Below are 27,340 nucleotides of genomic sequence, written 5' to 3' on the forward strand. Positions count from 1 at the left end.
GGCTACAACTGTGAGGGTTCTTATAGCCTCTTCTAATTTTTCTGTCTTGAGGATATTTTATACTGGGAATTATATTAAATATCAGTGTTCATTAGATTAAAAATCAGTGTACAGATGAAAGATGGATCCTACACTGTTTTCTGATGACTTCAGAGGTAGAACATCACACAAGTAGAGATTCCAGAGAGCATAGTGGTGTTTTTTATCAAAACCAGAGGAATACAGAAAATAGTATTTAACTGGCAAGGAGACTTTCAAACTTTGAAAATAATCTCTTGTCCAGCATGGAAATAAGGTAAGCATGCTACCTTGAAGCCGTAAGAGAGTAATTAAACAATGCTGAACTCAAGGACCAGGTGTCTGAAGTGTGTTCTGTAGGGCCCAATACTGAAAAGCTCTGAGCTACTTGGGGTCCCATTGATTCCAGTCAGAATTGATGGTACCCAGGGACCAATTGCATTTCTTTCCACAGCAAGGGAAGACAGATTGTGGGTCAGATTTTTGCTCTTTCACCACACTGAAGAGCACCCTTCAGAAATATTTTGAGTGAAATCAGTATGGAATGGGTTACTCACCATCAACTGCTGAGAAACGAGTCCTTCCCTTTCAAACCTGCAATATAAATAATCTGAAAAATGTCAGATGCTTTTTATGTCTTCTCATGAAGTGCTTTTCTCCAGTGCTCTTCAGAGCTTTTGTTTGTTTGTTCTTTAAAACCTTCAATCACCTTATAAGCAAAGTCCTATTGGTCTTTATTGCTTTTGGAAATGTTAACAAAGTATTTTCTGTGTGTACATCTGGTTGTGTTCTGCTCTGTACTGGTGCATTCTGCATCAGGTGCTGTTGGTTCCTCTGCAGAGAAGCAGTCAAGCTCCTAATCCTGGTATACCTGCACTTGCTTGAGCAAAACCTGATAGTTTGGTTTTTTTTTTAGAGGATGCTGTCATCATTTTTGGTATGATTTTTTTCTGATTTGCATGCATGCTTTTTTATCAGTAATATTATTATAATTTCTGATTTTTAGTTTGAAGGTGTTTTAGAAAAATGCTGATGTGTACTAACAATAAATTGTAAGCATTAAGGATGACTGAAAGATGACTGTTCCTGCTGATTAGGGTAAAGATTTTGAAATATACTCTGCTCTGGATCTTAGCAGACAACTGTGTCTTAAGCAAATGTGTGGGAAGAAGAAAAGCAATCCGGAAAAAGCAGCTCTTATAGTTAGTAGCATTTTCTCCCCTTTTTCCCTTCATTGAGTCTGTCTAAAAGTGGGTGTTTTAACATACAGCCATTTCTCGTTAACATGTGTGTGTTTATTTTAGCATGATGGTGTTTTTTTTCATCTCCCACTCTGACACAGCATGTTTCATCTGTATCTGGTTTCTGCTACGTGAGACATTTAAAATGGCTCAGCGAAGAAATGCATTCTTGTCACTTAAACTGTCACTCTCTCGTTCTGTGGAAATGTGGTCATTTTAACAGAGTTTTAAATTCTGTGTACTCAAAGATATACAAATTGAGAGTGATAAATGTCAAGAATTTAAAGGTACCCCTTGTACCTGTAATAATTTATGTTAATCATGTTTTAATTTAGCCATTTTCAACATGCTTGTATTTACAAATTAAACCACTGTTATGGTTCTCCTTTGTTTGCATGATATGATTTTATTTTGTTTTGTTTTGTTTTTTTTCCACTCACCAGATGTTTTGAGCACTTTGCTTCCCACTACTGTCATCCCCTCCCTTACCACTGCAACAGTCACAACCAATGTAGCCTTAACAGCCAGCACAACCACATCGGCAACAGCCACCAGCATCAGAGGTACAGTATTCTTCTTTGTTATGGCCTGGGAAGCACATGATAAATAGGGAATTAGAGCTTTGATTTGGATTTCTTTTTTTTTTTTTTCTTTTTTTTTTCTTTTAACAAGGATAGAAATTGCTAAAGTACGAACGTTTCAGTTCAGTATATATTTAACAGACTAATCCACAGGGTGATCCGTGGGTTAAGAAAGATTTTGTATGACCTTGAATGTTGTCATTGCTCTAGCAGAGTGTATGTGAACTTTGACAGGATGCTTAAATTATTTGTATACATTTGCATTTAATTTTTTAAGGTTAGTAAATTAACTTCAATGTAAAATGCAAGCAAGTTATTTTTAAATAAACATGACCTTTTAAGACTGGTTATTTTGGGTGCTACCATTTAAAACAAGCTAGGTGTCTCAGCACTGGAATTTCTGTTGATGAAATCTTGCTTGATAACAAGGAGGCATTGCATTGCATCACCCTTGTTAGCTTTTTACAGTTTAAGGCATTCCTAATTTAGGAGTGTTGTTATCTCACCAGAGCTGGAGTAAATGAGCTAAAAGTTCTCTCTCCCCTCCCTGACCCCCATCTGTTGGGGATTTTTCTGCTGTAGATTCTCAGATGTTTCTAGTAATGCTTCATTTCTTTATGAGCAAAATATAAAGGTTATTTTACTCTTTTATTCAGTGGCTGATCAGATAACTGTTAAATAGGGAAGATGTGTGCAGAAGGTTTTGTAGATTATAATCTTCTGGGTAGCTACAAATCTCTCGTGTTAAATGAAATGGCAGAAGGTTCCTATGGTCTCTTGAAAGCTTTCAATGCAAAAGAAGAGAGGAAATACTCTTTTGCCACGCTGCAAATATTGACATGGTGAGGTGCAGTTAGGCCAGGAAAGTTGAGAAAGTTATGAAATCTTTTCTTCCTGGAAGTGTTATTAGTCGGTTGTAGTGAGCTGCCTGACTTGGAAGAATAAAGATTGTGATAGTATCAGAACACCTAAATTCTTCCTCCACAGGGCACAGATATTTTAATAATGTGGCCTTCAAGTGATAAACTGACCTCAAACCTAAAATTACAGGTTTTAATCTTTAATATTACTTTTAATGTGAAATTGCTATTATTTTAATGAAGAGAGGGAGTGTAGTAGTCCTTTTCCTTCAGAAGGAGAAAAAGGCCATGGAAATCAGCCCATTTCATGGGTCTAAGAGGTTGCAAAAGGAACATTTCCTGAAAAGGAACAGAATGACAGGAATTGCCATGTCTTTATAAAGAGTGGTTTGTGTAAGTTTCAGAGGGTTCACATCCTGGAAGGACGATGCTCTTGGTGTGCTGTGCTGAAGTTTGCTGCCCTTCATGAATTGTTTTCTTCTGCTGGTTGTGTGGTCATAACCATGTCATTGTTATGATTGTACTGATGTTTTTAATGCCTTGTCTCACCTCCTAAGTGTGGTTTAGGACCTCATTTTCTTTCCTGTGGAGTGTTCATCTTCACTGTTCGTGTGTCCAGCATCAACAGAAAGGTCTGAAATGGCAGAACTCTCTTCTAAGTTTCAGCTCTAACACGTGGGGGAGTGCATGTAATTTGATGCTACACTTGCAGAGATGCTGCTTTAATAGAAAGTAAAAGAAGGAAAATTGGGTGATCAGTTGCTGGAACATGATGAGCACTTGCTTTTCCCAGAAAGAAAGAGGTGAATGCAGCAAAATGGCTGAAAAGATGAGACTTCAACCTCAAAGAAGTGGTAGATAGAGTCTGTTGAGGAGATAATCGAAGGGACAAATAAGTGTGGGAAGTCCGTTCCCTCAAAACCTAGTATTGAAAGGAAAATAATAGTTTATCCCACTGCAGAGGAAAAATAGGGCACATGCAATAAACTAATGAAGTTGGCTTTTTAACAGTCTGAGATATCACACATCACAAAAACACGTAAACAAGAGGTTACTGTAAACATAAATCATGGAAGATATCAATGTGGAAGAAGCAGGAAAACGGACATGAAACCGGGTGCAAAATGAAATGAGCAAGTTGTGAGAAATTTAACAAAACAAGAGTGTTTAGAAATAAACTAGATGAATAACACAAAAAATAAATTAATTATGAATAATGAGGACAAGGCTGAAGTAATTGGTGTTTTAGCCAACAGTGGAAGACAACTGGAGTGCTGCTTCTAATGAGGGGTAGGGGGGGATGTCACAGTGAAAAATGGCCACAAATGGAGACAGATCAAAGAACAAGGACAGAAAACTTATAGATATGCTCTGCAAAGAAGCCAAAAGCACCAGCTTGCTTGGTTTTGTTTTCAAAACAGAAGTCAATATGACTGATGAAGAGTTATTTTCCAAGTTCAGTGGGGAAAATTATTCTCTGAATTAGTGGTAAATACATTTAGCAGAGACAATTTGAAAATGCATGGGAGACAGTGACTTCAGATATTCAGATATTTAAGTTCCATGACTTCCTTCATCCTGACTTTCTTTCAAAGTGCTTGATTCCCATGGCAGAGGGAAGTGGGCAAGGTGCATCTCCTTGGGTCTCCTCATCCCCTATCTTTCTTGGACCCATAAACAAATAATGTTCACAGACTTTCAGTGCCTGCTTGTGGAGTTCTGCCATCCTGAAATACAAGACTAAACCTCATCTTCAATGTCAGAGCACCCACCCCACAAAGGTAAAAATGACATAAGAACCACTTCAGAGATCAGACTTTTCAGTGCTATCTGTTGCTAGCTGAGCAAAAAGTACCACAGAAATGTATATTCCTTTATTTTCCTTTGACAGCCTCTGCTTCGTATTACAATAAGATTTTTGCCATGAAACAATATATAAGGACATTAAGTTGAGAAACTATCCATATATTCTCAAATATCAAAACTTGGTTTTGTTTTTGTTTTTTTTTTCTTTGTCATGCTTTGTTGGACCATGCCTTAAAGAAACACGTTTTCCCCAGATCGTAGGGTAGTGTGTGCTATTTAGTAATATCTTTGAACTGGGCTCCCTGTAGCTGGCATAATAAACTTTCTAGACAGATTTCACTAATTTTTGTTCTAAAATTGGTGCTTAATATTTAAGAATCTCCTCAGGTAAGTTTTAGAAGATGTTCCTCTGTTCTGCATGACTTTAACCTAGTCCACTTTGAGTATGTGCTGATTCACATGCAGTCACAGGAAATGTCTTTAAAGACATGAGACACAGGGTATAAAAAGCCAATGGAATCTGTGAATCCAAGGCATTTTGTATTCTGGTTATTATACCTCCTCACTACCAAAAGCCTTAATTCATGGGAAAAAAAAAATTCTCCAAAAGTTGTCAGTTAATTCTGGAACCATGTGATTCATTGCTGTCCTAATTTGCCTGGCATTTAGTAAACAACATGAAAAAGGCTACTGATCCAGTTGGATGACAGCATGATAATTCATAAACTTTCTGTTTAGTCAAACTTCTCACTTTCTCAGACAAACGTATGCTTGTTTTTGTGCTCAGTCCTTCAGGAATTAATTACTCTTTTACTGGTACATTACCTACTAACTCAAAAAAACCCTAAACATAATTTGCTGCCAGTGAGGAATATTGCCCTTTATATATTTGTCAAGGGTATCTTAAAGCCTAATAACCGTGATGAAGAATGTATGACAAAATGAGAATAAAATGTATGAGAGGAAACAAATCTGGAGGGCTGCTGAAAGAATAATTATACACTGTATGAGTAGATGTCTTTCTATCAGATGTATGTAATGCTATTTGCAAAAGCTGTGCATGGATCCATGCAGTTTTTCCCCTTTATGACTGGGAAGAGGCACAACAGGATTGTGGGTTTATCCCAACAGTGAAACAAGGAATGCTTCCATTGGAGAAATTCTTTGTTAGCGTAAAGTTAATTTAGGTGGTGCTGTGCCAATCTGTCCAAGTCCTGTAGGTGGAGAGGGAGTGTGATTAACAGTCTAGGAGAAGCCACCTCAAGTCAGAACAGCTCTGTGTTTCTGGATTTACAGAGGGAAAAAGCTTGTGCATGCAAATGTACATAAAACCTTCCCATGGGCTGTCATTATGTTAATCACCCCCCCCACACACACACACGAACAGAACATTTTTGTTTTGTTTTGTTTAAATCCTATTTCTATCAAGGAACAGAAAAAAAGTTAAATAGGTTATAAAACTTGTTTATTTTGACTTATTGCTGAAGACTGAAATCTCACCTCTACCAGCACCACCCAAACAGGTGGAAATGTAGCAATGCCAGAGCATCCCAATCTCAAAAGACAGATCCATTCACTTCAATCCCACATATCAGAGTGATTCAGGCTCAGCTGACTCACTCGGATGATGACTGTACCAGAATGTTCAAAGCTTTATATAGCAGCACCTAAAAACATCTCCAGAAGTTGTTGTGTGCAGCACAGACATGATGCTGCTTCCAGGCAGCTGCTGGGGAGATCAAGAGTTTATTTGTCAGGGTGACCACAAGGACAAAAAATGCACACATTTATATATCAGTGAAATCACTGCCTTTTTTATCACCCGCTTCGATTTTATTGGGTTTGGCCCCGGGATAAAATAAAGATTTCTTAAAGGAAATCTGTGGAGCTAAACTTAGGAGTTTACAGTGGCATAAGGAGGGGTTTGAGGATGTAATCATTTTGAAAACTATTGTGACTTTAACTGTGAATATTTCTATTTAACAGCATAAATGACAACCATCCTAGCTAAAAAAATTATGTTACTTTATTTGTTTTTTTTTCCTAGTTTTACCTTGATGTCTCTATTAAAATTCCAGAAGCCCCAAAACCCAACCCCACTAGAGTATCTGTGTCATTATAGGCAGCTTAAATGCAGAAACTTCTTGGGCAGTACTTGTAGTCTTCACACTTTTTCCTACCAAAAAATGCTAAACATTACCGGTTCTTTCCTTGTGATTTTATTTTTCTTTCCCATGATCTGATTAATATAACTTGGCAAGCTGAGATATTGACAAAGAAAGAAACAGAAAGGCAAGGAAAAGCTATAGAATATGTGAGGGGGAAAGGAGATAAGGGTAGACTTACACTTTGAATATAGTTGTGTGTGCTTAGTTGCACTCAGCTCTGATAATAAAAATGATCATTGTCTGACCTTAAAAGCAGTTTCCTATGACAGCCAGCTAAAAGCCAGTTCATTTATATGCTACTTTATAGCTGTAGCAGTAACATAAAATCTAATTTGTGGCTGGCTTTATTCAAACTGTGTAGGAAAATCAAAACTTTCTAGGTTTTATTTATTCTTTCTCCCTACTTTTACGCTAGTCTCCTACTGGCTTACCCAAGGTCTAGGTTTGTCAGAAGGCCAAACAATTTGAGATTCAAACAACAGTGCCTTAGATTTTATTTTTTTTTTTTCCATTAGACATTCAAGTCTTCATCATCCATCTTTAAAGAGCTGCCATCTCTTGATTTTATACTGATTTCTTTCATTACCATTATTTTTATGACCTTCCTGCTCCTCAGCTGTATAGATGGTGTGTTAAAAAATCATGATAAACCTATGTTAGACCATGATGAGATCTCAAACTTATCTTCCAGGCCTCTTTTCCAAAACCTCTAAACAGAGGCCTTGGTCAGAGCTGTTACCCAGGTGAAACATCCACAAGCTACAGCTGAGTAATAGCTAGAAAACCTTCCCTAGCATCTCCAACCAGCTGGTAAACCAAACTTGGATTTTTTTTAATATCAAAATACGCCTGTTGTGAGCAGGACTTGGAGTTTTTTAAGTTCTACACCAATATTTTCATGAGGCTTACTTGTCCACAGTGCCCATTTTAGGGGTTACACAGTACTTGTTCCTTTTCTGAAGCACCATTTAATTAGGGTTTCATTCCACTAGTCAGTCTTGGTGGTGCAATTAGTGCTGTGAATTCTCAAAGCTCACAGGTTTAAGATCAACCGAGGAGATTGTAGCATCTGTTCTAACTCAAAGAGCTCTTTGGTTTTCAGGTCTGATAGATACAGAGCCAGGAAAACCTTCTTATAACATAATCTGAAAAAAAAAAAAAAAAAAGGAAAAATTTAACCCCTCCCTTCAACACCTCTCCCCCCTAAAAACCAACACAAAACAAACACCAAGATAAACAAACAATCTCAATCAGTTTCATACTTTATTGACTGGATTCCTACAGATTTCTATGTCCCCATAGAATTAAAATAATGGCAAACAGTAAGTGTTCACATGTATGGTGATCACAGACCAAAACCACGCCAAATCAAATCAAGTCCAAATCAAGAGGCTGGACTACAAACATAGTATGAAAATAACTTCTTTTTTTTTTTTTTTTAGCTAAGAATTTTGGGTATTGTTGCATCCACACAAGATTTATTTCTGTGTCTCAGGCAACAGGGCAGTAAGTAGCAGCAGAATGTGGTTATGGAAGGAGAAAATTCTTCATGCAGTGTGAAAATAAATATAAAACTGCATTATCACTACATGCTAAAAAATGGAAATGGAAATATCCTGATGTCTGTTGTGAGCAGACCAAAATCAAACCCAAATGCTTCTGTGTGAAATTTCCGGTTCTCAGATACTTTTAAAAGATGTTTTATAGTTGTAATATCAATCCAAGAGTAATCCTCAAGGCAACATGCACATCACTAATGAAGTCTAACCACCAAAACAAATTCTGGCAACATGACCCACATGAGGCTTATTACTTCCATTGCCATGAAAAGTGCTCATGCTTTGCAATTTCTACCTTTACAAACTAAGGCAGAGACCTGTGCTATTTATAAAAGGGCAATTTTCTCTGCTTAACAGCCATTATGATGTAAGATGAAGACTGTCGTCATTATTACACATTATTTGGTCATATTATGCATCAAATGTGGCTGTTGCATTCTGGAACAAATAAAGATAGATTTCATGACCTGAATAGTTTGCCAAGTAAATGAATATCATAAATGAGACATAGATTAAACTACAGGCATGCTGAACACAAGAAAGAAAATACCATAATATCATATATTAGGAACCTGCTCTTTGTGTCTGGGACAAATATTTCTAGTGCTAACAAATCCATCCAGCTGTCAGCTTGCAGTAATGAAGTAGGCAACTTAAAAAGTACACAATGATTTCCAGCCTTGATGGATTATCACTTAACCCAAAATGCAACACTGTGCAGATAAGTATCACAATTGGTTGATGGTCTGATAAAGATTCCATTATATAGCTGAGCTGCAGAGAGGCTTCAGCACTGCGTCAGGAATTCAAACATTCTCAGCCTAAGCTCTGATCACACTGGGGCTTTTTGGGCTTTTTCTTTTTTTTATATTTTTTTTTTTCCCTACCGCGTATGAATTATGCAGTCTGACAGTCTCTATTGTAAACTGGCAGTGCAAGAGGTTTTCCAAATTAAGAGTCCCTTCTGCTGGAAGCATTTTTACTGCCTTCCAGGAGCTCAGAGTTCAGCCTCAGAGCGAAGGTGTTAGCTCTCTTTCTGCTCCACGTGCAGCTAGCAAGGAAGCACAGGCACTTCCAGAAAGGTCCCTGGGAAGGAGGGCTGAAGTCATCAGTGTCACCACCTCTGTGTCAAGTGCTGCACCAGAGTCAGTGTGTGCTGATGTCACACTGACCATTTCCATCTGATCTCTGCTTGGGTGCTGACCTCAAGTTAGTGGTTTTCCACATTCAGGTGTAAACAAGATATTATTCGTACTAACTTCCTGCTCTGTTCAGGCTTAAAATGTGATTTTCAAAATAGTAACTTTTTTAAAAAGTAGGTTTTTGTACCTCCTGCTTTAAAAGCGAGAATTCTACTGATTTCAAGAGATTTTGGTGACCTAGTATTGGCATCTCTTGAAGCAGTTTGGTTAAATGAGTTTCTCCCATCTCACAGGTAGTTCTGAAGTGGATGTATCTGGATTTTCTCTGTATCTGGACAGGCTACTCTTAGTGTATTGTCAGTTCTGCCCCATAAACTTGACAGTGGCTTGCAGATATCCAAAGTATTTCCTCTACAGAAAGACAGGCTGAACTTCCCTTTCTTCCAAGTAAAATTTTGCATACAGATAAGCTCATTAATTTTCAGTGGGACTGTGGTAGTTTGGTGTGTTATTCCCAGGTACAATCTGTGATCTGTTCAGTCCAGAGGGACCTGCTGGGTCAGTTAGCCTAAATTCATGTATAGTTTCCAGTCTCATAGATTTATAATGAAACACAGAAACCTTTATTTTATTAAAGAGCCTCCACCAGAACATATGTAGTCTTAATTTAGGACTTAAGGAAACAGAGAATCCAGAATTCCCCTTGGTGTTTCTCTTCAGCACTTAGTTATCCTCACTGTTGCAAACTTGAGCCTTACTTCTCACTTAAATGTCTTTCAGGTTAACAACAGTAAATTCTTGAAGGCTTCACATTCCATATGCATTTTCTTCTCAAAAGCGAATATTTATTGTAAAAATAAAAAATATATGCTTTAAATAAAAAAAATATGCTTTGAAATTGATTCTTGAATTTCATTTGAAAGGGTTGAATCTGTGATCTTTAGGATCTGATTAAGGCTTTGATTTGGTTTGTTTTAAAGGTGTTGTCAGGCATATTTTAATGATGAGTTTTAAGGGCAAAATTTTGGGTTTCTTACAGCAGGGAGAAAGATCAAGCAAATGGTTGCTGTTGAATGTCCTTCACTGTTGCTGTATTTATATGGGATCACAAAGCTTAGTTTTACTTTATTTAGAGTGTTTAAGGCACTTTAAAGGCACTACCAGCAAAAACTGATACTTTTTTTTTATATTTATTACTGGGTAAGGCAGATTTTGGCAAGTTCTGTGCTGTCAGGGTATTGATGAAGTGCTTCACTGTTAGAAGCAAAAAGCAAAAGTATACAACTAAATATTGTTATAGCTAACAACAAGGACATCTAAAGCAACTGTTCCAGTGCCATGTGGGATGTTAAAAAAAAGACTGAAGTGGTGCCAAGTTCTAAAAACAAGTAAAGGAAAGAAAAAAAGAGAGAAAATTGCTTATAGTTTCAAATGTATTGCTAACACCTTTAATAAAAAATGTATGTCTTTCTCACTAACCAGTGAACTCAAGTCATCAGCTGTGCCTTTGAAGCACAGAGAGAGTAAAAGATTACTCTCTCTGCCCTTCGTTTCTCTGACATTCCACTTGAAACACAGTTAATAACTTCCAGTGTGAGCCTCACAAAATGCAGAATTGATACTAATTATATTAAGTTTTTTGGATGAAAGATGACCTTGGTGAAACTTGAAGCTATAGCATTCCCCGGAACAAAAAAAAAAAAAAAAAAAAAAAAAAAAAAAATAAAAGTAAAATCTACAGAGGGTGACTTTGGAGATTATTTAACTCGACCTATTAATTTTTGCATGTGAAGTTATTCAGACTGTGAATACAAAAAAGGGTATTATGGTATTTTTTTTTTTTAGCATTTTTCAGAGCACTGAAATAACCTGCTGAATCACACCCCTGTTATTTTGGGTTTGTTTTTTTTTTCTGTGTTAGTCATTTGGGATGTCTTTTCTGTGTCAGACTCAGCAAGTGCACTGTGGAGAGCAGGGCTTGGAGGGGCTGACACGTGTGTGTGTGTGAGCAGTCAGCAAAGACAAACAAAAATCAAATACCAGTGTTTTAAAAGATTTGAAAGATGAGCTTCAAACACACCTTTAAAGGAAAGAGGTGGAAGAGAAGTCTGGTTTGAAGTCCACGGTCTCATAATCACAGCTGAGTTCATTTTTTTGTCGCTACAAAATTGAGAAAAGGAGAGAATTACAAACTCATCTACTCTGAGATATACAGGGTGGAAAACCTTATTCAGTAACACTTGACTCACTGTTTGGCTGACTATAAAAGACCGAACAGGGAAGCAGGACTGGAATTGACTGAAAAAATGAAATTCAGAACCAACACAAGGAAGTACTTTTCACTCAAAAAGAAATACAATTTTTCAATAGCCTACTGAGCCAAGTTTGGAATTGGAGGCACTGGGGTCATTAAAGAAGAAGGGAGATATTATTCTGGAAGAACTGTGTTAACCAGGATGACTTGCAATGGGCTGAATGGCCTTTTCCTTCTCCCCAAATTTATGTTCTTTTTGAAAAACTTTGATTACAAGTCATCCTGCTGTGATTTAGATAGCATGAATTTGAAAAGAATGTATCAAATCTTTTCAATCAAGATGCTTGGGTTTCTTTCCAGTCTGAATTCTTGCAAACCTGTAATAGAAAACCATCAGTCAAGGGAAAGAAGTATCAGGAGTAGCAATTTACCTTAATGTACAATTTCCTTTTCTAGCGTAAAGGGTAAGAGACAAGGATCCCAGACAACAAAGGCCAGAATATAAATCATTATGGGAATATATCAAAAAAAAAAAAAAAAAAAAAAAGGAAAGGGGAAGAAAAAGAAAAAATAAATCCCCCAGACTGACAATTTGAGGAAGACATTTCATTTTTTTTGTATGCTCCTTTTCTTGTGGCTAACAAGTCTCTACTGTACATGCATCAGGTCATGAAGTGCATTCAGCACCCAACAGAGAAGAGAAAAGTTTCATTTTAATGAATTCAAAGTGCTGTAATGGACTTTAGCATTGACTTTGGACCAGGTCCCTGGACATACGTGACAGAAGCTGGCTTTTAAAACTATATTAATTTGTTAGAGAATGGGAATGTCACAGAAAATGAATATGTAAAGCTTTTTTTTTGTTTGTCTGGGTTTTTTTTTTTGTATTGTGCAGTTTTCTGTGCAGAGGAACATTTCTGATGTCTAAGTTTGACTTACACTCAATTACTGTATCCAGTGCAGGAATCCACTGTGTTGCTGGGCTGAATTGCAAATATTGGGCACACTTTGAGACTCTTTGGCACAATTACTGCCATCAGTCCTGAGCTCGTTTATCACCTACAAAGCACTTTTGTTACTGTGACTGCTGGGTTGCTACTGTGTGTGTGGACATCCTTATGTCAGACTGCTGTAGTGGGGTTTTGGGGTAAACTCTGTGGTTTTGAAAACAATAGCAGCCCTGGGTTGTTTAAGTTTTTAAGGGTTGCCTAATTCCAGAGCCCTGTCCCTCCAGTTCATCTCAGAAGCATCTGTTCCCAATATTCCTGGAGTTGGTAATGTTAAGAAGAAATTAGTCCTTTATTGCATTCAGGTTGGCTCTCCTCCTCCACAAAACCTTGTGCCAAGTAATTTGTGAGTGGTTTTATAGTTTCCCAGTCTCTATGGGATCTGTTGTTGTTGTTATTGTAGGTCCCTGTACTACAGCATGACTGGGGAGAAGTGTGTTAATTGTTTTTGTCTGATGAAAATCTTCACTTTTTTACTTCCTGGTGCTTTTGGGTAGTATTCACTAATTCTTACCAAATCATTTCTGTGGAAAAATTTACTTCAAATTACTACTGTGACACTCAGAGATTTCAGTCTTGTTTTCCCATGTAGAATGTGTTTTATATTTATTAAGAAATGTGAGTGGATTATAGGATTTCTGCATAATTCAGGTATATCAGATAATTCTGATAACATTCAGAGGAACAATTCATACACAACAGAACTTCACAGTAGTGTGGGCTTGTCTTCAACCCTGCAATAAAATAGATGGCTTGCAGTATGAAACATCTTGCTTCTGTTATATTTGCAGTGTTATGGAGGAATTAAGAACATCAGGAAAGTTCAAGGGCAGGAAACTTTTTCTTCTGGTTTTCTGGTTTGTTTTGATTTTATATAAACAATGCCTGCATGCACTTGTATATAACAACAGAAAAAATAATTCTCATAATAGGAACAACACATGGGTCAGTCTAAAACACATTTTCAAATGTGTCTGTTTTATTAAAAAAGTGATGAACTGTTAAGCTACTTTCTGAAGACAGAACATAAGGAGTAGATTCAAGGGCTTTGGAAGTCAATGCTGTTCAAATACATTCAAAGACGATTTTTAATTTTTTTTTTTTATTATTGCTGACTTTTTTTTTTTGTGTTGTCTTTTTTTATAGGCTTCTAAACCTATTAATAACTGTTCTGGTTTCTGGACAGAACAACTTTCAAAATCCTACCATGTTAAACCATTTTTTGAAGAAGTCTTTTCATCTATAGTTGGTTGATACACAGCAACATTTGAGTTTAATTCAGTATTCAAACACAATCATATACTACACTTTTGTCTCTCAATGTAAATGAAATTAAACATACTCAACATCTAGTATTTAAACACAGAGCATATCAAACAGTCTTCATTCATTTTGGGGTCATCTGATTTATGTTTTGTAGGATTGGACATGTCTTAAGCCTTTCTCTGTTGACTACAGAATGATGCTGCTAATTCTTCATGCTTTCACCAACTTTAGTACCCAGGGTAAACTCTTACTGAGTATTTAAAGCCACAAGTGTCTAAAACTCAATGGGTCTGTCACTGGCCAAACAGATGGTTGAGGAAGGCAATAGGAAAAACAAAGCTGGATAAAAGAAAATTGGTGTCTTCTTCAGTGCATTTTAACCTCTTCAATTTCCCTATTGTTTCCCATTTCAACCTCATATTTTTCTATCACAGTTTTTTCTTATTATCATTCAATTTTTATTTATCTCACTCTTGCTATTGATTAACTAATTTTAAAAAGGAATTTACTCGGGGTAATACTGTGGATATGGCATATTTAAAATGCCTTCTTCATTCAGAGTCAGAATTGGCATTAATCCATTGAATTCAACTCTGGGCTTCTCTAGTCTGGAGAAAAAGAGGCTGATCCTGAGGAGGGAAAGTGGAGAGGGAAGTGCTGATCTCTTCCTTGGATCCAGTGACAGGAATGGTTTGGAACCGCACCAGGAGAGATTCAGACTTGACATTAGGAAACATTTCTTCACCAAGAGACTGGTCAAGCACTGAAACAGCCTTCCTGGAGAGGGAGGTGGTAAATGCCCCATCCCTGTCAGTGTTCAGGAGGCTTTGGACAATGCCATCAATAAAGATCTTTGAGTGTCAGGCCTGAAGCAGTCAGGCAGTTGAGCTGGATGATCACTGTGGGTCCCTTTCACTGTGGCTTTTCTGTTCTCTTCTGTTCTGTTCCATTGTATTCTATTCATCCCTAGCATTTATATCATGGCAGCCACAGCAGATGCCTAATGTTGCGCTGGAACTCGCCAACCACCAGTTGAGAGAGGTTGCTGAAAAGATCTAAGCTTTACATTTAATATCACACGTGAAAATTTAGGTCATCTTCCCTTCCAAATAAATCATAATCAAAGGATCCAAGTTATGGAATAGTATAATTTTTTAAAAGGCACACAAACGTTTAGAAGAGTTACAGTCATACGTTTCCCCAACTGTTGCTGGATCCCTTCAACAAATGGCTTTTTAACTCTTGAAAAAGCTATTTTAATTCTCTTTGTAAGGGTTAGAAGAGGGTCTTTTGTACTGTGTTCAAAAGACCAGTGTTGGAAAAGGGCAGTTATTTTAGCCATATTGCAATATTAAAAGTATGTTAAAAGGATGGCTTCTGAAAAAGGGAAAAAGGAAAATGGCAGTCAAATAATCTCAGAGTCTTGGTCAGTTGAGAGTTCCAAGAATCCTCTTCATTAGTCCTGAACATCAACTAAAACCTAACTTCAGATATCAGATCTAGGTCAAAAATTACCATGGATGAGTTATTTATTAGCAAAAGTTGTAAATGGAATTTTCCAAATGGAATGGACGCTTTTTCTCCTTAAAAAGCACCTGCTGTTTATTTAACTTTTAATGAATTGACCTATGTCAATAAATTCATTATTTCCATCAACATGTTATATCTTAAGATCTCAGTTTTATCTGCTGATATTTCATGAGCATTAATTATTGCACTTTGCATTTCCTGTAATGAAAGAAAAATACAGCTAAAAACCTAAAAATGGACACATGTAGGACTGAAAAAAGTGGGTTTTTAAGACCGTAAGGTGGTAAGTGCCACAAAACACATGGTGCCCACTCAGTGTTGTAGGAATGTGAGCTAATCCTGACTGCATTCCACAGCTTTTCTTTCAGCAGTCAAAAGGAAAATGATGTATCAGCAGCAGAGCTGTGCTGCATTGGCAGCACCCCTTACATACATAGCAGGGCAAGAGCATGGCAAAGAATGGCACCTGCAATCCAGCAGAGTGTTATTCTGCCTGAACTTTACAGATGGCACAGTTTTGTCAGGCCTGTACTAAAATTTAAGGACTTTTTTGTCATCTTTACGTGACGCTCAACATACATTATGATTGCACATTAATTGAATTAGTTTGTGACCACATAAAAATGCAAAGTATTCTTAACATTAATGCTTTTCTAGGTGCTATCCCATGACCTGATCTCTTGTCTTCTGGACAAGGAACAGTAAAATATATTTATTTTATACCTCCAGATACCGCCCTGTTCCTGCAAACCCAACCACTTTGCACTGTATCAGCAATCCCATGGAAATCAGGGAAGCTACATCTGTTTTTTAATTCAAATGCATGTGTGTCTGTGGGACATGAGGACCCTACTTGACGTTAGGGGTAAACCTCATTCTTTGAACTTTACTTAAGAGAGTTTATTTGGAAGGTTGTGTAGAAGGCACCATGGCATAATCGTGCCCAAACATTCCATTAATTTGACTTTTTTTTTTTTTTTTTTTTCCACTTACTCAGTGCATACGGAGACAAGCAGAACAAAAATGAGGGGTTTTGGTTTGTTCTTTTTTCTTGGCACCCAGTCTGTGCTATTATAGATAAATAATTTTCATGATAAGCTTAAAGCATTTATATTGTTATGCACTTATCAAGCATTTACTCTATTTTCTCATTTTATGTAGCACTTCACAACTTTGATAAGGTGTGAATATTAAGATAAGACCCAATTGCTGTCTGAAGTGTCCACAGAACCTGCTTCAAAGAAAGAAAAAGTAATCAGACTTCAAATTTTTACTCATTTTCCAAATATATATCTGAACATCTGCACTACCATAGCAGATAATGCTAAATATTACTGCTTCTAGAGAGAAGTTGTGCAACTATATTTTTAAGACAGAAATTTAAAACAAATTAAACAATTTACTCATATGCTGAACATTCCCCCTTTCTATTCCACAGATTTTTATTTTTTTTTAAGTAATGAGAGTATTTAGCAGAAAGGCATGGTCACCTTGCAGTTCATGTAAGATTTGAAATCACTTCTATGATTAAATTAGGAAAGGTTCATAATTTTCAGTGCCATGGTATTTATGGAAGTCTAGCAGAGATTATGTGTATTTTTCCTTCACATCCTAAAAGGGAATAATCTCCCCTTATTCCTCCTGCCCAGCTGAGCTATTTTCACAAGCCACTTGTAAAATAACTCAAGATACTCCAGGACTATGAAGAGCACAAAAATCTTTCATTTGGTACCTGAAGTGGTATTAATTATTTCACTACCAGAAAACAAGTGATAGAGCCCTCCAGTGTCATTGTCACTGCCACCTGACCCCGCAGCACTCTTGCCTTTTCCTGGAGAGAAAGAATCCCAAACAGAAATCATTGCTTTGTTACTTCATAAATAAAATTTATCACACTTTAGGGGTGCACCTTAAGGGTGTGCCTTCCATGCTTTGGAAATACTGCACCTCTGCTTTGGAAATGCTGCACGGAGTTCTGCTCATCCAGCAGCAGAAAAAATAAAAAAAATGGTGATAGAAATGAGGGAGAAAAAATAAAGTGAGAAGGATGGCTGATCTTTGAAAATGGTGTCTGTGCTAAGAGAGATTAAACACACTAGCACTCTTCACCTTGGAAAAGAGATAGCTGGAGAGAGAGGTGGCAGCAGTTAAATTAAATTAGAAATGACATGAAAAACGTGAATTATGTGAATACAGTCACCAATGCAGAAAGTTTCTAGACTCTGGAGTCAAAAAATGGGTGAGTGAGCAAGGGAAACTTTATGTATTTCATTTTTCATTTTGGTTGTAAATTAAATTGGACTAGTGAAACACTAGGGTGTTTTCCCATCTAGTACAGACATTCTCAGATTTTTCTGTACAGGAAAAAGAAATTACAAATGTCCTATTTGTCATAATTTAAATTAAGAAAAACATAACAATGTGAAATCATAGCTTTAATTAATATTAAAACCAATAAAATTCATCAAAAGTGGTCTTTCTAAATGTTGACTAACTGTGGACTACAAGGCCATTTTTTTTGGCAATGTTCTGAAAAGTAAATTAAAATATATTAATTTAATAATCACAGATAAAAATATTAAAAATTGCAAGATGACTAAATCACAATCATAATATGTCTCCACATTCATCCAATCTAGTTAAAATAAATCTTGTAAAAGTGTAAGTTTTTATTAAAGCATCTTCGGTGTACAGGCAATTTAAATATGCTGCTATCAATAGCATACTACAGCAAACATAGGTAAAAATCATTTGATACAGATCTTAAAAAAAGAGACCAAGTCAGTGATCATTACACAAACCATCAACACTTTCAAACATCACTGTGTCCTTTTTCTCATTTATTCACCCTTCAGAAATTTGTACTGACTTAGGATATTTTTAAAAGAGGCTTCTGCCATTTTTGGCGAAGTGAGGTTTTTAACAGGGAGAGGCAAAAGAGGGAGAGATGCTGGAGAAACATCTTCATGCAACATGAGAACATTTTTGTCATCCTGCCCACTGTGTCTCTAGCACTACCTGGAAAATGTGGTCTCAGTACATTGCTTGGAACTCTAAAACCATTTCTCTCCCAGTTGTCTGGTAAAACTAAAAATAAAACAGTTGCAGTCTCAGTTGGAGGCTGTCTTGTTATCCACCAGTAAAGATAGGTTGTTTAAGTAGTCCGTAATATTGTGAAAGATTATTTTTACAAAGTCACATTTATTTGCCTATGTAAAATTTAAAGGCTAGGACATGGCTAGGATTGAAAAATAGTGAATGCTGGGACTTTTTGTCACAGAAAATAATTTCTCAAAGGTGCCGTGGTGTATTTTAATTAGGCCTCAGCCCTGAAAACATAAAAGTAAAGAGGCAACTGATTATGCATGTAGTCATAAAAGTCTTTTGTGCTTTCCTAAAGGATGTTTTTGAATAAGGTATGTTTTCTTTTGCTGCTACAGAATTTGCAAGTTTTACCCCTAAATTTAAGATTATATTTGTAAGCTAAATAAAAGTCTAATGGTTGTGAAGGAGACAAAGATGCTTGAGAGTGAAGATTAATGCCCCCATTATTGCCATAAATAATAGTGATGTAACACATCTTAACAAAATTAATGACTAATTTGGACTCTTTATTGCCAAGTCACTCAGTTTCAAAGACATTATAAAATCATAAAACCAAGTTATGAATTTTCCTCCTTCCCAATAATGCAAATAAAAATTACAGATGAAAAAGGCATTTACTCATCCTACAATATAACTCACTTTATCAGGGAAAAAAAAAAGATACCATCTGATGAGAATGCTCATCACTTGTGAGTCTTATTGCTGTAAAGGAAAAAATAATTTCTCTCTATGGCCAGCTACTGTGTGAGTTCAGTGGTAAAACGATTATCAAACTATTTGGCAATTGCACTGGTGGTGTGTGCAAAGAAATACTGCCTGGGTGGCTCAAGGTTGTAATAGCAGTAATGGCTCCACAATTAACAAAAGTGATAGGGGAAACCCAAAGAACATCTGTTACAATAATGGTAGGAATAAGGAACATAAAGCAGAGAGAGGGATAATACAAATTCAGATTTTATAGCCAGAGATAAAAATACAGAAAATTGTGAGATGATTAAATCACAACTGTTACAACCCTTCTACCTTAATCTGACATAGTTAACCTAAATCTTCTAGCAGTACAATTTACTGCTAAAATCTTCCTGATGTGCAAACCATGTAAACATGCTGCTCTGGAGGTCACAGTTCATTTGCCACAGCAAACACAGGTAAAATTTTGGGTACAGTTTTTACAGAATCAGATTAAGTTGGTGAATATTTATACAAATCTAAATTTAAGCCTCGTACCAGTGAAGGAAGATTTATATGATCAAGAACATTGTGAATAATTTATACATATGCATTTTTTTACCTGACGAAAAACCCTGAATTTTTCAATATTCAGAAGTTACAAAATCCATGAATGGAGCCATAAAAACAAGAATTTTATATGGTGGGTTAAAGGAAACTATTAATACTGTGGGTTTTGATTTTGGATTTTGTTTTCCTTTGGAAAAATATGCTGTGTCATTAGAGACTTTTTATCGGTCTTGTTTTTCCTCTGGTGATACACATAAAATTCAAGCTGCTTTTCGTGTTCAGGAAGGTCACGGAGCACATATGAAGCTGTGCTCTGGTTTTTTGGACAGAGAAAGGAGAAACAGCCAGGAATCTCTGCAGGAATCTCTGCTGGAGACCAGCAATGCTGCTGCTGTGGTTCCTTCCTCTTAGCAGAGTGTCATTTGTGATTCTGCATTTCCTGAAATGCCTGGTGTGCAGCTCTAGCTGCCAAGAGGATACACATCCCAGTCTGTCACACCTCTGCCTCTGGAGATGAGGCAGGAGAAAGCACAGCCAGTCGTGAACCAGAAACTCTGACTTTTAGCCCAGAAAATCTAAAAGTGTGTGGATTTTACTCTTGTTTTTTTTTTTTTTGTCAATACTCATCCATTTCTGAGTGAGAGAAAAACGACAGGAAACAACTAGAGAAGTGTCAATGGGTAGAAGCTCCTGATCTGTGGAGACATTTTCACCCAAGTTATTTGTTTTTACATACCCTGAATAGGCTTTTAGCCCCTACACAGCAGTGAAGGCTGTTAAGGAACAGTGGCTTAGAGTGCTCAAGCCCTGTGAGTCTTACCTAGTAATTCCCTGTATCAAATACCCCATGTATAAAATTGTGCACATTACACTGAATATATGAAGGGAATATTCAGGATTGGATAGCTTTGGTGAAGAAGGTATTGAGTTGACTCTGGGCCCATCCATTAAATGTGTCCCAGTTGTATCTCCTGGTGCTAAAGGAAAAACAAAAGTGATACCTCAGTTTAATGCAGTGCTACAGGGTGCTTGAGGTATGTCAAAGGATCTATAACAAACATTTATCAGCACTTCTCCTCCACTGGGTGATGCAGAGAAGGCTCTGCCCCTGTGTGTATTCAGGCAATTGAACTGAGCACACACTCTCAAAGGCACGCTTTTGTTTGCCGTAGGGATGTTAAAGTTTCGGTTCAGCAGAGTCTCTTGCCTGCTTCAGGCAGAAATTGGATTCCTGGCTTGGTCCCAGCAACTTGAAAAGAGTCTGATGCCTATACAAATATACATAATGGCAGTCTTAATCATTAGGAATTATGTTATTTTTCTGTTTCTCCAATAATGTTTCATAATGAATCAAAATGAGCTAGATGGCTCGCTATCACTTTGAATGCTAATTAAATGGAGACCTTCAGCAGTTTCTGACCACTTCTAATGCTTCTAATTTCTGTTTGTTTATATTTCTGTTTATCACTGAGGCTTGTGTTGTAGAAAACCCCAGCATAACAGAAGAATCTTAATTCCTTGCTTTTTCTTTCCTTTTTTTTAGAAGCAAAGCTCCCAAATCTACAGTAAACTCTTCCTTTTCAGACATCAGTGCAACTCAGACTATGCCAACAGGGTTTTTTATCTCCCTGAAGTAGGGATTCAGAATATTAAGAAGTTTGGAGTAGGATTTACAAGGATTTTACCTGCCTAGTTGCCCCATCATTTTCTCACTTCTTTGCTTCAGTTTTGCTTCAGTGGACAGAAACTGAAATGTTTTAAAACAAAATAAATTTAACAACAGCAAAGCTACCAACTAATTGGGTAAAAAAGAGAATAAAAAAAGGGAAAGCATCCTAAAATATGTATTGTTTGCCTACCTGGTTTTTGCTAATAATGCAACAGTGACTAGAGCATTGACTGGTATTCTGCCTTGAAATCTGGTTTTGCTGGTTAAAGTTCCTTGGTGACCTAACAGGGGCTGAGTTTGACCATTGGAGCTACTCCCATCCTCCCTCAGAGATATCGTTCCATGTTTCAGCACCCCCTCATTGATAATACTAAATACTTGGGCACACACAGGGAATGCAAAGCAGAGCCTCTGTTCTTCCTTGTGTTTTATTCCTTTGTTATTATTCTTCTGCCTTTAAATGCATTAAGGACAGAAAGGGGCAGTAATGGAATCCAGGGAAAGATAAATATTTCATTTCCTATCACTGTTCAAAGAACCCCTCCTAGTTTATTTTAAATGGTGGGCAAAGGGACAGCATTTGGAGGAAGCAAGCACAAGGCCAGTTTATAACACAAATTCTAATTTTCCCAAATGGTAAAGAGAGCTTAAAATATAATTTATAACATAAAGTATATGTTAAATAAAACTGGTACTCCTACTCCTGCTACTAATAATAACAGCAGTAACTGAGGGAAGGGCATGCTGACTTCAATTCATTAAAGGATCAATCTCAGGAACCCCTGAAAATCTGTTTTACCTTTCCCCAACTCTGCCAAATAGAACAAATGTACCCAGTACCTTTTCTTGGTCCTGGTTGGTTTCACCCACAAAGGTACAGTAAGTCTTTCTGCTGAATTTTAGTGTGTTCTGTCACATAGGAAGCACCAAAAGTCATGGCTACATCACTGTGATTCAACAATGTTTATGAACTAAAGTGAAGAAAAATGGACAGAAAGATGTTTGAGTTTGTAAGGAAGATTTCCCCCCCCCCCTTTCACAGTCTTTCCAGTCTCTTCTGTTTCTTTAAAATCTCTTAAAGTATTTTGTTTATGTTCTTGTATAAAAAAAATTAATAAGCACAAAATGCTGGGAAGAAAACATTGCTTTGCTTTTTTCCAAAATTTCTGCAAGCGGTGTAACATTTATTTTGTTATAATTGATATTTCAAGTTTGTTTAAAATGTTTCACAAGGTGTAACATATTGAAATGAGTCATCCAGTTGTCAGTGTGTTCTTGGAGTAAAAGGTTCCTGTACAATGTAGGTGTAAAAACACTCTTAAAATGTTAGCAGTAGATTAACTCTCCCTAAACAAGTTGAAAATGGTTTGACTTTTTTTTTATTTGAAAGAACAGTTCAACTCACCATCAATTACACTCAGAGCTCATTATGTTTGTGCTGTTATAATTATCAGTCCTTTTATGTCTTGGGCCTTTCTTGTAGCTCCTTGGAAGAATATTTTGGTTTTGATGCGCAGCTGCTTGTTTCACACAGGTCCTGCCTCAAAAAGCCAGATCTGATATCAAATGCTGTTGTCAGTTACAAAAAGCAATCACAGCCACCATTTTTTATGTTTCCTCAGAAGGCACATATGAGACATTTCAAAGTGTTGTACTGGAGTGGTTCACAACACTTTTTTCTCTTTAAGCAACCCACTGAACGTGTTCTTTTGTAGTGTCAGGTATCCCCTACACACTGTTGCTTCTTTAAAGGACGATACTCTGGAGTTCTTTTAGTCCTCCAGTAACCCTATCCATCCTGTTGGCACACGAAGAGGCAGAATAATTTAAAGTCAGATTCTGAGAACTGATAAATAAGAGGAGAGATTTTATCTGTCTCTTCCCTCAGTATTTGTTTTTCTGAGTGAATTTATGGAATAAGCAATTATTATTTCTTTTAAATTTTCTTTTTTGTGTCAGCATTTTCAAGAAGGATTTCTGCAACAGGTGATTATAAAGTTTGTCTCTAAAAAGTAAAAAAAATAAAAAAATCGTGCACACAAAGGTGTTCTGCCAAAATATGTGAATTGAAATGATCAATATGATCTTTCCTGAAGTTCTGCTGCTGAGACCTGGGGGTTTACCAGCACAAGATGGTTCTTTCCCACCAGGCTGGAGACAATTCAAGAGTTTGTTCTCTGCTCTAACAAGAGATTCAAGATTACAAATCTGGTTCAAGAAGCCTTCTCAGTGGCCCTGTGTTTACATACATGCCAGGGCACCACATAAATGTGTGCATGAGAAAACACCTGCTCGTTACCTTTGTGTAACGGCGTTTGTATTCTCCATACCAAGAAACATCTCTGAGCACTTCACACTTTGAAGGTCCCAGAAGCAGTTTGGCTTGGATGAAAACCATCTCTGTCAGCCAGCAGCTCTTAGTGGTAGTTTTAAGTTGTTCTAAATATTTAAAAGCTTGAAAGGTGTATTGAGTCAGATGGGACATGACTGCATCCTTAGATACTGAAAGTAAAACAAGCATGAAGCTCAGACAATGTTAAACTGTTCAGGGCTAAGCCTCTGATGAGTGACTCAGTCATGATAGTATTTGTTTAAAGGGTTGGCCTGTGTAGTTCCTTTTGGATGTGAAGGAAAACTAAACTATTTGTTTTGTTTGGGCAAGGTTTTTGGGATGTCTTTTTTTTTGTTTTCTCCAGCATATTTCAGAAAAAGGGAAGTCAACTTCTTTTTATTGCATCTGTTCTGTGAAATGACAGACATCTCTTCAGGCAAAAAAATCTTGCTGTAATTTGACTCTCAGTAGACAGGTAAATACAGCTTGAAAAACAGATGTTTCAAAGGACAAATTTAAGCAACACTACACAATGTGATTTAAATTTGACTGTGCATCTTGGCTTCTACAGATTTCCTATTAGTAACTGGAAGATAAATTCTGTGAAAAATCAGTGCTTAGAAGAAAACTTTCCAAGGTTTCACATACACTGCTTTCTTCTGTGCTCTCATAAAAATGTTAAGATGTTTATAGTGTAGAAAATTAGTCAATTAACTACAAATTCCTGACATAAGATGCTAAAAGGGAATTGTTTAAATTAAATAGTGGTGAATGCAAATCAGTGATATGCCCTATCAACTAAATGTACATGTGCTTAAAACACTGTGTTTTAAACCAACAACTGTGACAGAAATGCACACGACTGAAGGGATGTAGGGTGGAGAGAGAGGGGGGCTTTTCACTGAATGCATTCTCCTGAATGCACAGCGAGGCATCAAACTAATCACACCAGAAAGGAGAGGACCATATTAGTGATGTGCTCCACATATGGTACCTTCAAGTACAGAGTTCCTCGTTCCACTTCATTCACAGGTGAGCTGTTGTTAAGGAGCCACTCTGCTGCCTGTAGTTGACATTTTTGTTAAGAGCTCTGGAACATTTTGATCATGGGCAGGACTAAGTCATGCCATTGCTGGTCAGTGTGCACTTGCTCACGCATGAAAGGGAGATGAGATAGGAGATGTGTCACTGAATCCATCTTCTGAGTCATTTTCCCAGGAGGAATTTGCCTCCCTGGGTGCAACCAGTCAAAAGAGGAGAAAGCCAAGGAGTCTGATATTCAGTGCCTGATGCTTGGCAGCCAGCTAGAGAAGGGGAGGTCAGTGCTCTATGAGGCATTTCAAAGTGGTCTTTGGGTACAGTAACTCCTGTGTTTATCCAGTGCTCCAAGGCAGTTCCACTCAAAAAGGATGTTTTTTTTTAACAAAGTCACAAAGCCCTGCTTCTCCCAAAAAATCACTGTTCCCTTCTGGGTACTTCATTTCTGTCTCTTAGTGCCAAGGTGGTCATGGCCTTGACATGTAATTTTGTTGTGGTGGTTCCCTCACTATTTCAGAGGGTTTCACCCTCTTTTATACATGGAGGAATTGTATTTATTTTAATATTCTTTGTTTACTTCTATATCCGTAATGAAACAACAATTCTGTTCCCCTTCGTGTTGCATCTTGAATAAAATAACTGTGGTTAGGACATTTTGGTTTGAATTCAGTGTTTTCAAGTGTGTATTTAACAGTCTTGAGGTAAAACAAATTGCTTGGGCCCTCAGGCAAGCTAGGGCTAGAGACACTCACTTTGTGAATTTAAAACAACTTTTTTGGGGCAGGCAGGACCACAGATGTAAAAAAAAGGCCTCTAGGCACGTGCAGTACAGCATATCAGTTATCCAAGGATGTATTTTCAGGGGTGCATTTATCTTGATGTCCTTTAAATGGCTCAAGCCACTCTTCTGTGAACACTCTTCATGACTTTGCTGCTCAAATTTGCCTTAAGATGTACTAAAGATACTTAAAGGTTCATTTGGTTCTCATCTCAAGTTCACATTCACGTTGAACAGAAAAACAAATTGCCGGAGGTCTCATGGAGCCTACTTTTGTGGGACAAAGAAAAGTTCTTCACTTCCAGAGCAATAGCAGAAAGTAACAGAAACAAAATAATAAGGCAATAACAGGATTTGTGGAGATGCTTGTGACACTGGTGAAGTCATTTTAAGTGACAGCTTTGCTGAAGCTGTATGGGCATCTTTCAGGGAAAAGCAGCAGAAGAAAAGGATGGTGAGAGAGCTGTGGAAGGCAGGAGACACGGAAAACTGTGAGTAAGCACACTCCTAGATAGAGCTGGGACACAATATCATTACCAGATGTGCTGAGAAATTTTCCTCTTCTTGAAGTCAAGTTATGTCACCAGAGAGGAAGAGATATGGGAAAGTGGAAGGAAAAGAGAGATGGCTGATGCTCTCCAGAATGTTTTCCCTACAGGAGACCCAGGGGCAGAGAGAAATTTCAGGCCAGAATTTTTGCAGCAGGATTTTTATCTCCTCAGGCTTGGGGAGAAGATCTGGACCATGCATTTAGTTGTCAGACTGTTAGATGAGGGCTTCCATGTGGTAGTTCCATCAGAGCCCCCGCTGTGTTTGGGGTCTGCAGTGTACTTTGAAAAACTCCTGCTCACTGTTATTACATGGAGATAAGATTCAGTATATTTTTATCTACAAAACGTTTTGTGCATTGAATATCAACTCTGACAGGCAGACAAGCAATTTGTGTGGTTCCTGGTTCTTACTCCCTACTATTACAGAGGAACACCACCATCCAGAGTTCTACTTGCATGACAATTTCTCTACTGAGTGGAGAGATACAAGATATTTCAAATTAGTTGACCTTGCTATAAATAAACCTAGCTATACCTGAGGAAAACAGAATTACACTAGTTTTGTCAAGCTGGCCATAAAACTGAAATCCTGACTGAAAATACTGCAATTGCCACAGAATGCTGAAATGTCAGCTCATTTCTTTGCAAATCTAACCTCTCACTAACTGTAAACATAATTTGATGGAAAGTCCATTGGAACAATTTGCTGATCTTTGACATTCTCATTATGTATAATGCTTTGTAAAACATTCTCTGAAATAATCTAGTGTATAATTTACAGGTTGGTTTGTGGTTTTTTCCCTAGAATTCTGAGACCCTGTTTGTGAGATTAAAAACAGATTATTTTGAGAAAAAAAATTGCGACAGGAAGACAAGGCCCTTCATATCACATAGAGTTTTCCTCTACTAACATATATCTTCTTTCTGTGGTATAATTTCTAAGGCTTTATGTGAACTCCTGCTCCCTGATTCATGTGTATCCATCACTAGAAGGGAGGAGAAAAGTAATTGTGGAGCCTTTTGAATTTTTTCAGTATGGCTATGATTGTGATGGCAGCAATATAAGACAACACAGAAAGAACAGCACAACCTGAAGCAATAACAGGATCGTGGCATCCTCCTGGGTACTGGTTTGTTATTAACCATTCATTTTAAGATTCAGAAAACTAGAAAACCTTTTTTTTTATTATTTGTTT

At 37.2% G+C, this 27,340-nt stretch overlaps 1 protein-coding gene across 4 annotated transcripts in view; it reads left to right on the forward strand.

Annotated features, from left to right (window-relative positions):
• The window catches only part of CADM2 (cell adhesion molecule 2), a 571,255-nt gene that overhangs the window by 525,223 nt on the left and 18,692 nt on the right, over positions 1-27,340 (forward strand). For all 4 annotated transcript variants that reach the window (XM_088051667.1, XM_014253512.2, XM_088051668.1 and 1 more), the window contains one exon: positions 1,703-1,822. In XM_088051667.1, the coding sequence (XP_087907793.1) occupies positions 1,703-1,822 (120 nt within the window). The remainder of the gene's footprint in view (positions 1-1,702; positions 1,823-27,340) is intronic.

Source organism: Pseudopodoces humilis, chromosome 2, assembly GCF_049639895.1.
Source record: "Pseudopodoces humilis isolate 2021_Gansu_Grassland_sample_001 chromosome 2, ASM4963989v1, whole genome shotgun sequence".
NCBI classification, from domain to species: Eukaryota; Metazoa; Chordata; class Aves; order Passeriformes; family Paridae; genus Pseudopodoces; species Pseudopodoces humilis.